Source organism: Pseudorasbora parva, chromosome 18 (genome assembly GCF_024679245.1).
Source record: "Pseudorasbora parva isolate DD20220531a chromosome 18, ASM2467924v1, whole genome shotgun sequence".
NCBI lineage: Eukaryota > Metazoa > Chordata > Actinopteri > Cypriniformes > Gobionidae > Pseudorasbora > Pseudorasbora parva.
This window is the reverse complement of record NC_090189.1, coordinates 13,796,623-13,807,974: the sequence shown is the minus strand read 5'-3', so window position 1 is coordinate 13,807,974 and position 11,352 is coordinate 13,796,623. Positions and strand designations below refer to the sequence as shown.

The 11,352-nt window shown below is 38.0% G+C and overlaps 1 protein-coding gene across 2 annotated transcripts in view; it reads right to left on the bottom strand.

Moving 5' to 3' along the window:
- Positions 1–19: 19 nt before the first annotated feature.
- The window catches only part of zgc:113162 (uncharacterized protein LOC553743 homolog), a 30,785-nt gene continuing 19,452 nt past the window's right edge, over positions 20–11,352 (bottom strand). For both annotated transcript variants that reach the window (XM_067424228.1, XM_067424227.1), the window contains exons 7-10: positions 7,109–7,282; positions 6,712–6,795; positions 1,441–1,527; positions 20–1,250 (exon numbers count right to left, since the gene is read on the bottom strand). In XM_067424228.1, the coding sequence (XP_067280329.1) occupies positions 1,149–1,250; positions 1,441–1,527; positions 6,712–6,795; positions 7,109–7,282 (447 nt within the window). In that variant the 3' untranslated portion in view covers positions 20–1,148. The remainder of the gene's footprint in view (positions 1,251–1,440; positions 1,528–6,711; positions 6,796–7,108; positions 7,283–11,352) is intronic.

The following is an 11,352-nucleotide window of genomic DNA, read 5'->3' as shown; positions in this document are numbered from 1 at the left end:
TTCATAAATGTCAAAAGACTTACAAACTAATCAATATGCTTTTATTGGTGTAACTAATAAACAAGAAATATAAAAACCCATAATTTGAATTTTACCAAACACCATGTACACAAATATAGTCAGGAATAATACAAACTGCTCAATTAGATTCAGTAAACAAAATAGATTCCATTTTAGAAACACTAGTATACAAACATATCTAACAAGGACAAAGTACAAGACTCAACTAATGAGAATATTCACATATTTAAAACCCCTTTGTGACCTGAGAAAATAGTGATCCACAGCCCTTTCTGTACAAGTACATTAACACAAAGCTCTGTACTGTTATTTTTAGTATGATTGTTCAGCTCTTAGGACTAAATTAATTTTTTTTTATTCAGAAATACACTTTGTATTTGTGTAAACAATGGATCTTGTGCATGTTCTACAAGCACATTTTTGGAGAGGTTTAATTAGACATTATAGAGCTCCATCAATCTTACAGATGTTAACACTTGGGAAATGAGTGACGTGGAAAGTGCAACAAGGCAAAAACGGGTGGCATCAACAGTGCATGTCAAATGAGCAACTGTGCAATTACTTGATAGTGTGAATGTACTGATGGGATATGCTATATTTTTTAACAATAAAGGCAAGAGGTGAAATTAAATCTACAGTAGCACACCTTAATTTCTCTAGTTTGGTTTCTTCCAGGTTTATGAAACCTTTGCTATATACTTATTTTAAACAAACTTCCTGCTTTTGAAGCTATAATAAAGTAAGCTTATATTGTATTTTCCTGAAACCACCTTGAATTAACGAATTGGTCTATAGTGAATTTGGTCTTTTCAAAAATAAAAAGTTGACAAGTTGGTCCTTAATGAATCATATTAAAACAGAAAAGGTCAGAAAATTCAGCCTCTCACATGGACTCTTGCAATCGTTCAGTGTCATGTTGCAGACAGGGCGTCCGGAACTGGTTATTGAGTGAACATTCAGTTGAGTGGTTTTGTCCTCAATTACCAGACATTCCCCTGCATGTTCTACTCTAGGGAGAACAGAGTGGCAGTTACGGTCACGGTCCACTGCTGCAAGCTCTTTTGCATTACAGCTACAGCCCCTTAAATCCTTCAGTCCATGGGTTTGTTAGGAGGGATTTGTGAAGATCACCCTGTTGTTAGGTTGTTGTCTGATGGCTCTAGGGTCTCTGCGATGTCCTCCAGATCATCCAGCAGCTCAGAGAAGGAAGGTCTTCGGAACGCATCCATCTGAGAGAGAGAAAGAAAGAACCAGGATAGGCTTTGGTGTTACATTTAATCTATATATACACACACATCTTTAAAATGGTTAACCAGCTGATTTGGGCTGCCACATTGTGAATGATGAAGGTGAAATCTCTCACTTGGCAGGTGTTATTGCTATTCACAGTCACGCCATATTAAACACACTACTCCGTACCTGGCAACAGCGGGCCGACAGCTCCAGAACCTGCTCTGGGCAGCCGTGCACCAGCTCTCTGAACGATTCCACATCTAGCCCATAGTCCTGTGAACAGATCACATGATGTCAATGTCATTTTCACTCGCTCCTTTGAAATAACATAGATTCCTCTGACAACACCACATCTTTTAGTATGGAACATGTCTATCTTACCAGAAAGTTATAGGGCAAACTTTTCCCACAAACAAACTATATATTGCTAAAATATTTCAGGACAAACTTAAACTATATTTTTTATCAGAAAATTAACAGACAATTCCATCTAACTTCTGTGTATGTCATGAATTAAGATCAAGGATAACTTTACTAACAACTTTTGTTTCACCAGAGAACAGTACACTGTAAAAAATTATTTAGAAAAAAAGTTACCTGGTTGCCTTAAAATTTTGAGTTCATTGAAATTAAAATTTTGAGTTAATACAATGAAAATTTTTGGAGATTCGACAACCTTTATTAAAATATTGTTAAAAGATTTTGTAAGCATATTGGGTAATTGTGTGTTTTATTTCTGATGACGCAGTGAAACATGCCAAATAGTGCTATTTTCATGATTTATCACATTTTTTATGTGGTTCAGATACCAAAATATTTTGAGAGTTACTATTTATTCAACAAATTTCCTTCATTGTATCAACTCAAATTTTTAAGTTCAATAAACACAACATTTAAAGGCAACCAGGTTACTTACTTTTTTAAGTTAAACCAACAAAAATCAACAATTTTTTTTTACAGTGTAATTATAAATTGGTCATTATAAACATTACGCAATTGTTAAAGTTAATTTCAGTGCAATTCTGTTACCTGATACACTACCGGTCAATTTTTTAAATAAATCTTTTTTTTTTTTAATGTTTTTGAAAGAAGTCTCTTATGCTCACCAAGGCTGCATGCCTGGTAAACATAAAATACTTTTCAAAAACAGAACAATTCAATCATTCCAAACTTTTGACTGGTATAGTGTATATACACCATAACCATGTGTCTTTAGCCTCATGTATATTACAACTACAGTGGAAAAAGTAGATTGACCAGAACATCATTATCCTTGATGTGAATGAAGAACGCAATGAATAAATCCATACTAAAGAATCTAAATGTCCATGCGATGGTTCCCTTGACCAAGATCAGATCTATCTGTTCTCTCCCCTCCAGACATCATCGGTTGTCCATCAGCATTAGTGAAGCGTAAATGACCACACTGCTGTACACCAGAGGGCAAATACTCTGTCTGACCTTCCTTTCATCCCCAGTGCAGAGAAGAGAACCATATTAATTCATGCCTCTATTAAGGGTTGTGTGAAACTATCCCGAGCTCATGCAAGTATTAAAAATACATTTATGGTCAACTCTTAAAAAGAAATAAGCTTTTTAAAAGACATATGTTTGTGATCTGATAACCTGAACCTGTGAATCTTACAAAAGCATTTTCTATTGATTTTTTAGGCATCCAAAATATAATCCATGTCTTGATGAATGAACGTAATTTTAAAATATTTATAGTTAAAAATGATTTGTATGTTATAATTAGAATTGTTAGAATTGCCTATATTAATTTGTTTTTGCCCAGAAGAAACATTGAAAGATTAAAAGAAGGATATGAATGCATTTCCATATATCCAAATATCTACTACAACACATTTTATTAAATGTTAAAGGGTTACTTCAGCGATTAGCATATGGCTTTGTATCAGTAGAAACCCTGGAGTATATTCAAATGATTGTGCTCCCCCCCCCCTCATATCCCCCTGAGACGAGAGATTTATGCATTTTATTTCTGGAAAAATTCCTCCTATGATGCAAATTGACGATATTTGCATCATAGGAGGAATGTTTGGCCAAAGGCTAAAGACTACAGCCAGCAGAGGGAGCCATTTCTGCATGTTTTACACCCCCGCATGGGCGATGGAGATCACACTCACAGCTCAGCTCACAGCTACAGGCACTCATTTAAACAGAGCTATGGTGAGCAATGTAAGTCTTTTAACTTCTTAAATTAATTTCTATGAAAGTTAAGCTTGCAAAGGCATGAACTGAAACGCGCCAGACTGAACTCGTGTTGTGAATGTATGCCGCGAGTGTAGTCGGGATTACCTCAGCTCTCATCACTCCTGCAGTCAGTGCTCAGTGCTGTGATACTCGCGCGGTGACTCACTCATTATATTGAAAAGACACGTTCAGTTTTTAATTGTAGTGTCTTCTCTAACTCCGTCACAGTAACCAAGTTGGTGGCTTTGGGAATGGCCTCACAGGGCAGCGAAGCATTTTGGGAATTGTAGTCTTTCATCCCCATGGGACAAAAATACATTTTCTATCTTTTCTCAGTCTAGAAAGCACCAAATTCAAAAATAATTTCACATTTTTACTGCATTGATGACCCAGTTTAAATACAGATTGATCTTCCCAGCGCTGAAGTACCCCTTTAAGTACTGTCAAGCTGCACTATGCCATTTTTTCCCGTCCACTAGAGGGCGCCTATTCAAAACAAAAGGCGTAGTTTGATGATGCCAAGTTTGAGTTCAGAATCTTGGGACATGCGGTGCGGTCTTCACCAAGGGGGTAATCTAGTGCTCGGAAAGCGTTCCACCCCTAGGGGCTGCCATTGCTAACCAAGCCATCACCTGCTGTTAGCATCCCATTGACTCCCATTCATTTGAGTCACTTTGACAGTGAATAACTTTACATCTGAGACGTTTAAAGACTCCATTTGTCCATTGTTTATTTCTAAAGAAACACGACAATGTATAAAAGGCTCCGTTACCTTGTATCTTACACTATCACCCCGTAGAAGCTGTTTTTGTAAAAATAGGCTAACTATTGCGTCATAACCAACGCGACTCTGTCGCACAGTTGAGAAATTACCGTATAGACCTGAGGAGACGCTCACATGCAATCTTTTACTGTCTATGAGACAGTCGGGGGGACGTGGAGACATAAAGTCTGATAAAGTCAAGGGGGAAGAATGGGGAGAAGCCCATAGTGAGCCAAAAGCAACGGGAGAAAATATTTAAACAACGTGATTCAGATTTCCCTTTCCACAACTACTAGAAGACCTACAGCTGTCAGACAGGAGGCTCACGTCACCTCTACGTCGTCAAGCTCAGTCTGAGCCTGCGCAGTTCGCTCAGCCATCAGGAAGTGAGTGCTCCTATACTGACATCACTTAACGCCGTAGAAGGCAATGGGATCGCTCCGTCCATTTCTTTTACTGTCTATGGTCTTCACCTCACAGCCAGTGGAAAAGAATCAGAATAGGACTCATGTTGATGAATGTGATTATTAACTAGGGCTGTGCGATATTGAAGAAAAATGCAATATGCAATATATTGTTAAATAATGCGATATTCGATATGCGACACGCTATTAGTGTGTAAAATCTATTTAAATTAAATAAAAACAGTTATTTAAGAACTGAGAATGAAACAATTAGTGTTTCACCTTCTTTCTGGGAAAAGAAAGCATCGCTACAACCCTAAAACGTACACTTTAAACAATGTTGAAGTAGCCTATTAAAATCCTTCAGATATTGCGTGCCGTTGCGATATGCATATTGCGATATGTACATTTGCAATATTTCCGTAATTTCGATATATTGCACAGCCCTATTATTAACGTTACTGTAGTATGAAGCAGAGCAGGACAGAGTGTTGTGGAGCTGAGCAAGGCCGCTGGAGCGATTGTTACCCAACACATGACTCGCAAGCAGTGATGGGAATAAAGGCGTTAGGCTATAGATAAACGGCGTTACTAACGGCGTTGATATTTTCAGTAACGAGTAATCAAACGAATTACTGTTTCCCCCCGTTACAACGTCGTTACTGTTACTGAGAATAAAATGCGGGGTTGCTATAATTACGCTCACTGAAGCGGTTTTCATCCGAACAGGCGCGCGCTCTGTCAGCGGACCTGCAGCTGTGTGTGTGTGACTGCGTGTGTGTGTGTGTGTGTGTGTGTGTGTGTGACACAAGTAACGCGCGCATGTGACCAGTTACCAGGAGTCAGAGCGATGGCATGTCCAAAGACTTGAAAGGCAGCTTTTGCAAACTGGAAGTATAACCGCTACTTTTCCCTCGTTGAGGTGAAAGGTAAGAATGTTTATGTAACGTGCAACTTATGCCCAGAAGAGTCTCTCCTCGTCGGTAAACGCAATTTATAACGTGAGCTCCACCACCAAAGGATTAGACAGAGCCACGACATTAAAGACACCAAAGCTAGGTTTTTCTCTCGAGAAAGTGGGTAAGCCCGCCATACAAACAAGACTTGAGAGCATTTCTTGTTAAACTATTTACTCTTGTGAGTAAGAAAATACTTCAAGCAGGCTACAGCATGTTTACCAGTTGTGTGACAGTTTTAGAATTTTAATGTGCACTACAAAGAGTCTATGTAAATTAGGCTAATATATTTTTTATTATTATAGTTTTCTATTTTTGGTATACTTTTCTTAAGGAGCATACTTTATTTTTAGATTTATTTGATGGCCAGTTGGGGTCTGTGCAATAAATATTAAAGTTCTAAACGATCTATTTTGTTTTATTGTTCCACTATTGTACTGATATTAACAATAATGTATTGCATTAGATAGGTGTCCCCACATTGTCCCACAGCAACATTAAAATAGTGTAGATTAGGGTACAATGTTTTATAATAATAATTTATTCTATTTAGTGTCCATTTCATTCATTTAACATTCAATATTGGGGCAAGTTATTTTACATATTTGAACATTTAAAAAAAGCACCTTTAATAATGTTTAATGCAAACATTATTAATAATAAAACATTAAGCTAGGAGCAGTGAATGTTTGTTCCAGTAATGTTTCATTTAATTAAATGGTTTAATAGTATTACCTTTTATTAGATACTGACCACTCCAGCCCAGGAACACCCCACAAGAGCTACAGTTTTAGAGATGCTCTGACTCAGTCGTCTAGTCATCACAATATGGCCCTTGTCAAACGCGCTCAAATCCTTACGCTTGCTCTTTTTTCCTGCTTCCAACACATCAACTTTGAGGACAAAATGTTCACTTGCTGCCCAATATATCCCACCCACTAACTAACAGGTGCCGTGATGAAGAGATGATCAGTGTTATTCACTTCCACCAAAACATTACTTTTCACTTTTTTTTACTTCATCATTGATGGCCATTTTAAACAAGAAAAGTGAACACATTTTTTTTCAGCATTTCTTTCATAATATATGTGATAGAAGGTTGATGGCTTTGAGTGTTTACCTTCGTCCTGGGAAGCACCTCTGGGTCGGCAGGGATTCTTGCTAAGATCTCACACAACATGATCCCGAAAGAAAAGACATCAACCTATGATTGAACAGGGAAAAACGGCCAGTCAGCAGAGGATAAGTTCAGTCTCTAATCACATCAGCACCTTCTTTATCCATGACAGTGAGAAACAGCTTATAGTTTACTGCATTATAAATGACTTTCCAAATCTGTTCCTCAGCCCTGACCTGATTAAGTTTGGCATCAAATCAGAAGGTTAATTTTTAATTAAGGTTTAATGTGAAATCTGTCAGTAAACCAATGCTATTTTACTTTTCATGAAAAAGACTATTCAACCGTAAATGTCCTATCCGACACTTTTAAGTTGTCATTTAAATTTGGTTCCCAGTACCTTGCGATCGTACGGCTCTCCTCTAAGCATTTCAGGGGCCATCCAGAAGGCCGACCCCACCAGAGACAGCTTCCTGTCTGGGTCATTTGCGGGCAGCTCCCCCACCTCTCTGGCCAGCCCGAAGTCAGTGACCACGGCCTCCCTGCCACGCGAGGTCACGCGGATCAGACAGTTCTGCATCAACAAAAACAACAGATCCCACATGTAGTATGTAGCATGAGTCACAGTTTGAGATCTTTATCTCATGTCTTTCACTGCGATATGAGGAAAGAACTCAGAAGGAAATGAAAGAAACCTGTTATTTTTCAAAACAGAAGCACAAAGCACAGTTACAGAATTACACCACAAGATGGCAGTATTACCCTATACAGGAAGATGGACAGTTTGTCACCAGCACATGACTTCTAAGCTTAATGGTTCTTTTTTTCCTCAGTTACAGTTATGGCTGGAACAATTGATTGGACTAACAATATGTATTATTATGCAATAATTAGTATTATGACCAATATTCCATAAGTAACTTTTTATTTGTTGCATAATTATAAATCAATACAAAAATAAACAATACAAGAACGTGTTAGGATACAAAGAAGAAAAATAAATTACAATTTACCCTTTTTTCTATAATACAGGATGTTTTCAAAGTTTTTTTAGGGGATTTTTTTAAAGAGATGATAAATATAATAATTGTAAACCATAAGCAAATACTTTTATTATGCCACAATCGCCAGCGCCATTTCTGCTATCAGCTATAACTATCAATGCCGAAAATCTATTTGCAGCAGTCCGGTGGTACAACTAGAGCTCTTTAAGTTGTTTACGTTCAATATTACGGAATTTCTGCTGGAGGGCACCTATTCAAGAGAAAGGCGTAGTTTGATGACGCCAAGTTTGAGTTCAGAATCTTGGGACATGCGGTTTTCACCTTACAGCCGGTGGAAAAGAATCGGGATAAAACTCAGGCAGAAATCATGTTCATGGATGCGGTTATTAACGTAACTGTAGTAAGAAGCAGAGCAGGACCGAGTGTTGTGGAGCTGAGCAAGGCCGCTGGACCGATTGTTACGCAACACGCGGCTCTCGTCTCGAGCAACGTGACTTTTATCATGACGGGACACAGTCGCGGGCACTATTTACGCTTTTCCGGTCATGAGTATGAGGTAACGCAGCTCTGTTTATCATATTAGATACAATTGTGTTTAAAATGATGTTATGACGTTACTCTGTGCGTTCACTGTGGCACTTGTTTCACACTGCTAAGAGTAAAGCGTTTCTGCAGAATAAAACCGGAAACAGAAGGTAACGCAGATATGTGACTCCCTCAAGTGACTCCCTCAGACGTCCCAGCTAAAATAGCAATTTTTTCACAATTTACAAACAGTTGAAAACATTTGGGATATTGTAAGAACTTAACTGAACAAAATATATAACACTAGCCTTTTTTTTTTGCATTTCACTGCAAAAATACTACATAGTGCACCTTTAATGCTGTCTCTCATTTCGTGACGCTTTGCAATGTCTTTTGGAGGAGGCGTGGCTTTGGAGATGCTCTGAAGGAAGGGCGGGAGCTTTCAAAGCTAGTTTGCTTTTGCCAGCCGCTTCGGAAATGCCTACACTACCTTTAATTATACATTATACTAATAATAGTTTTAGGTCACTAAAATTTCAGTTTAACTGAATCTTCTCTTGTCCATGTTATTCAGCGAATGTGTGTAATCAAGCTAATTTAATTGAACAGTTATTTCAATAAAACAAATTGTCTAGTCATCATTCTTTGACAAGTGTATTTTTTTCCAGTCAATGAGCCAGTAACATAAGTAAGTGAGATGCACAAATTGATAAATAATATAATGATATTCTGGTATTGACCAGATTATTCACCAGAGTAATGCACCACTCACCAAAATGCACCACTCACATTCTAGTATGTGAAATCAATTATATTTCAAATCTAATATTAAACCATGTAAAACAACAAAAGTGATCACGGTGAGAGCAAAAACATGATAGAGGCACCCAGCTAGGCTTTCATTAGACAAAAATCATCTCCACACACGAGAGACCAACCTCTTCTCTCTGACTTCACACATTAGAGCATCAGGTACAGCTATACATCAATAAGACATCAATGAGAATAGGCAATGTAGTTGAGTGTTGTATGATGCTCTGAGGTTTCATGTGCTGCAGTGACTGTACCCCTGTATTTTAAATACACCCACATACAAAAGGCAGATACAACCACACTTCACCTCCAGGAAGAAACTTGAACTTGTCGAGTTATGCAAGAAAGCCGGTAATGCTTCAACCCCACACTGATAATGGCATTTTTGCTTCAATTAAGGCACTTAGATAACAGAAAATGGAAGAAAACAACACAGTAGTGGGTGATTGCTTGGTGTGGAGAGGTTGTGTGTGTGTGTGTGTGTGTGTGTGTGTGTGTGTGTGTGTGTGTGTGTGTGTGTGTGTGTGTGTGTGTGTGTGTGTGTGTGTGTGTGTGTGTGAGTTTGTGTTCATGAATAGTAATAGGTTTAGGCATAGGGTTAGATAATAACATATACTTTTCAGTGATTACACTCTGAATCCATAGTAAACTATAGTAGTTATCTTTGCGCTACAAATTTAAATATCACAAATCATGTGTGTGCTATTACTTCTCTGACTAATTAGATTTATGTTTTTTTTTTGCTTGGCAGATGACAAAAAAACAACAACAACCTTACATTGGGCTAGTAAACAACCCTAAGCTATGCCCCATCTACAGGGAAGATTCTCAGAACCTTGGCTAACATTCTGTCAAAGTTCTCTCAAAGTTATGAACAAACATTCCCTTAGTAATGTTAATAAAAGTTCATTCAAAGTTACGTGGTCTTTAATAACGTTATCAAAACGTTAGCACAAAAAAGTTATTTATACATCCTCCATGGATTTTATTTGGATGTTAATCTAATGTTTTTGTCTCAGATAATATAATGTTCCTATATACTGTTTAAAAAAAATTATCAAATTTAAAGGTGCACTGTGTAAATTTAGCAGCATCTAGTGGTGAGGTTGTGAATTGCAACTGCCCACCACTCACCCCTCCTTTTTGAAGCACATAGAGAAGCTATGGTGGCCAACACAGGACAACACAGGACAGATATCGTCGTCAGAGAGAAGCTAGTGTTTGTTCGTTTAGGGCTACTGTAGAAACATGGCAGCGCAAAATGATGACTTCACTGTAAGGGAACCCGTGGTTTAAGTAGATAGAAATGGCTTATTCTAAGGTAATAAAAACATAACAGTTCATTATTTAAAGGTCCCGTTCCTCACGATTCCATCTTTTAAACTTTAGTTAGTGTGTAATGTTGCTGTTAGAGCATAAATAATACCGGTAAAATTATAAAGCTCAAAGTTCAATGCCAAGCGAGATATTTTATTTAACAGAAGTTCCCTTTCAAAGCCTACAGCGAATGGCCGGTTTGGACTACAGCAGAAAGTGCAGGGATGTAATGACGTCACTAGAACCGTTTGTTGACTAACCCTCCGCCTACAAGAACACGCAAAATAGGGGGCGTGGTCTTGTCGCTCTCCCACGTGGAGAAGAGCGAGCATTCAGCGCTTGCATCTCCCCGTTATGGTAAGAGGCGGGACCTTTTCGGGCAAAGTGCGCTAAACTGCTGTCCAATCACAACACGGGAAGCGCTGGCCCAATCAGAACTCGTTACGTGTTTCTGAAGGAGGGACTTCATAGAACAAGGAAATCATCAGGCCGTTTTTAGGACAGAGAAAACAGCGCTGTACAGATAAGGAAATTGTGTGAAAAATACTGTGTTTTTGCACGCGAAACATGAACTCATGTTATATTGCACACAGTAAACATAATCAAAGCTTCAAAAACACGCGAAGAACGGGACCTTAAAGGTCTTTATACACCACTGAAAACATAGTTATGTATATCATATTGCATTTCTGTCAATAGATCCTCATAAATAATACACACTGTGCCTTTAACATTCACTTTTTCTCTAATCTTCACATAAAAAACTTTTTAAAGCATTTAAAAAATTTACGTTTTGAACATTCAGATTAGATAACGTTGGCAAAATGTTCTTAGAACATTTTTTGTTAGGTGGGACCCTAGTAGCTTAGTAGCAACCATCCTGAACACCTTAGCAAACACATAGCAATGTGATAAAACCATTCAGAACCCTTTAATAAGCACATAGAGTAGCAACACCCTAGCAACACCAAACATTGTGTCAGCA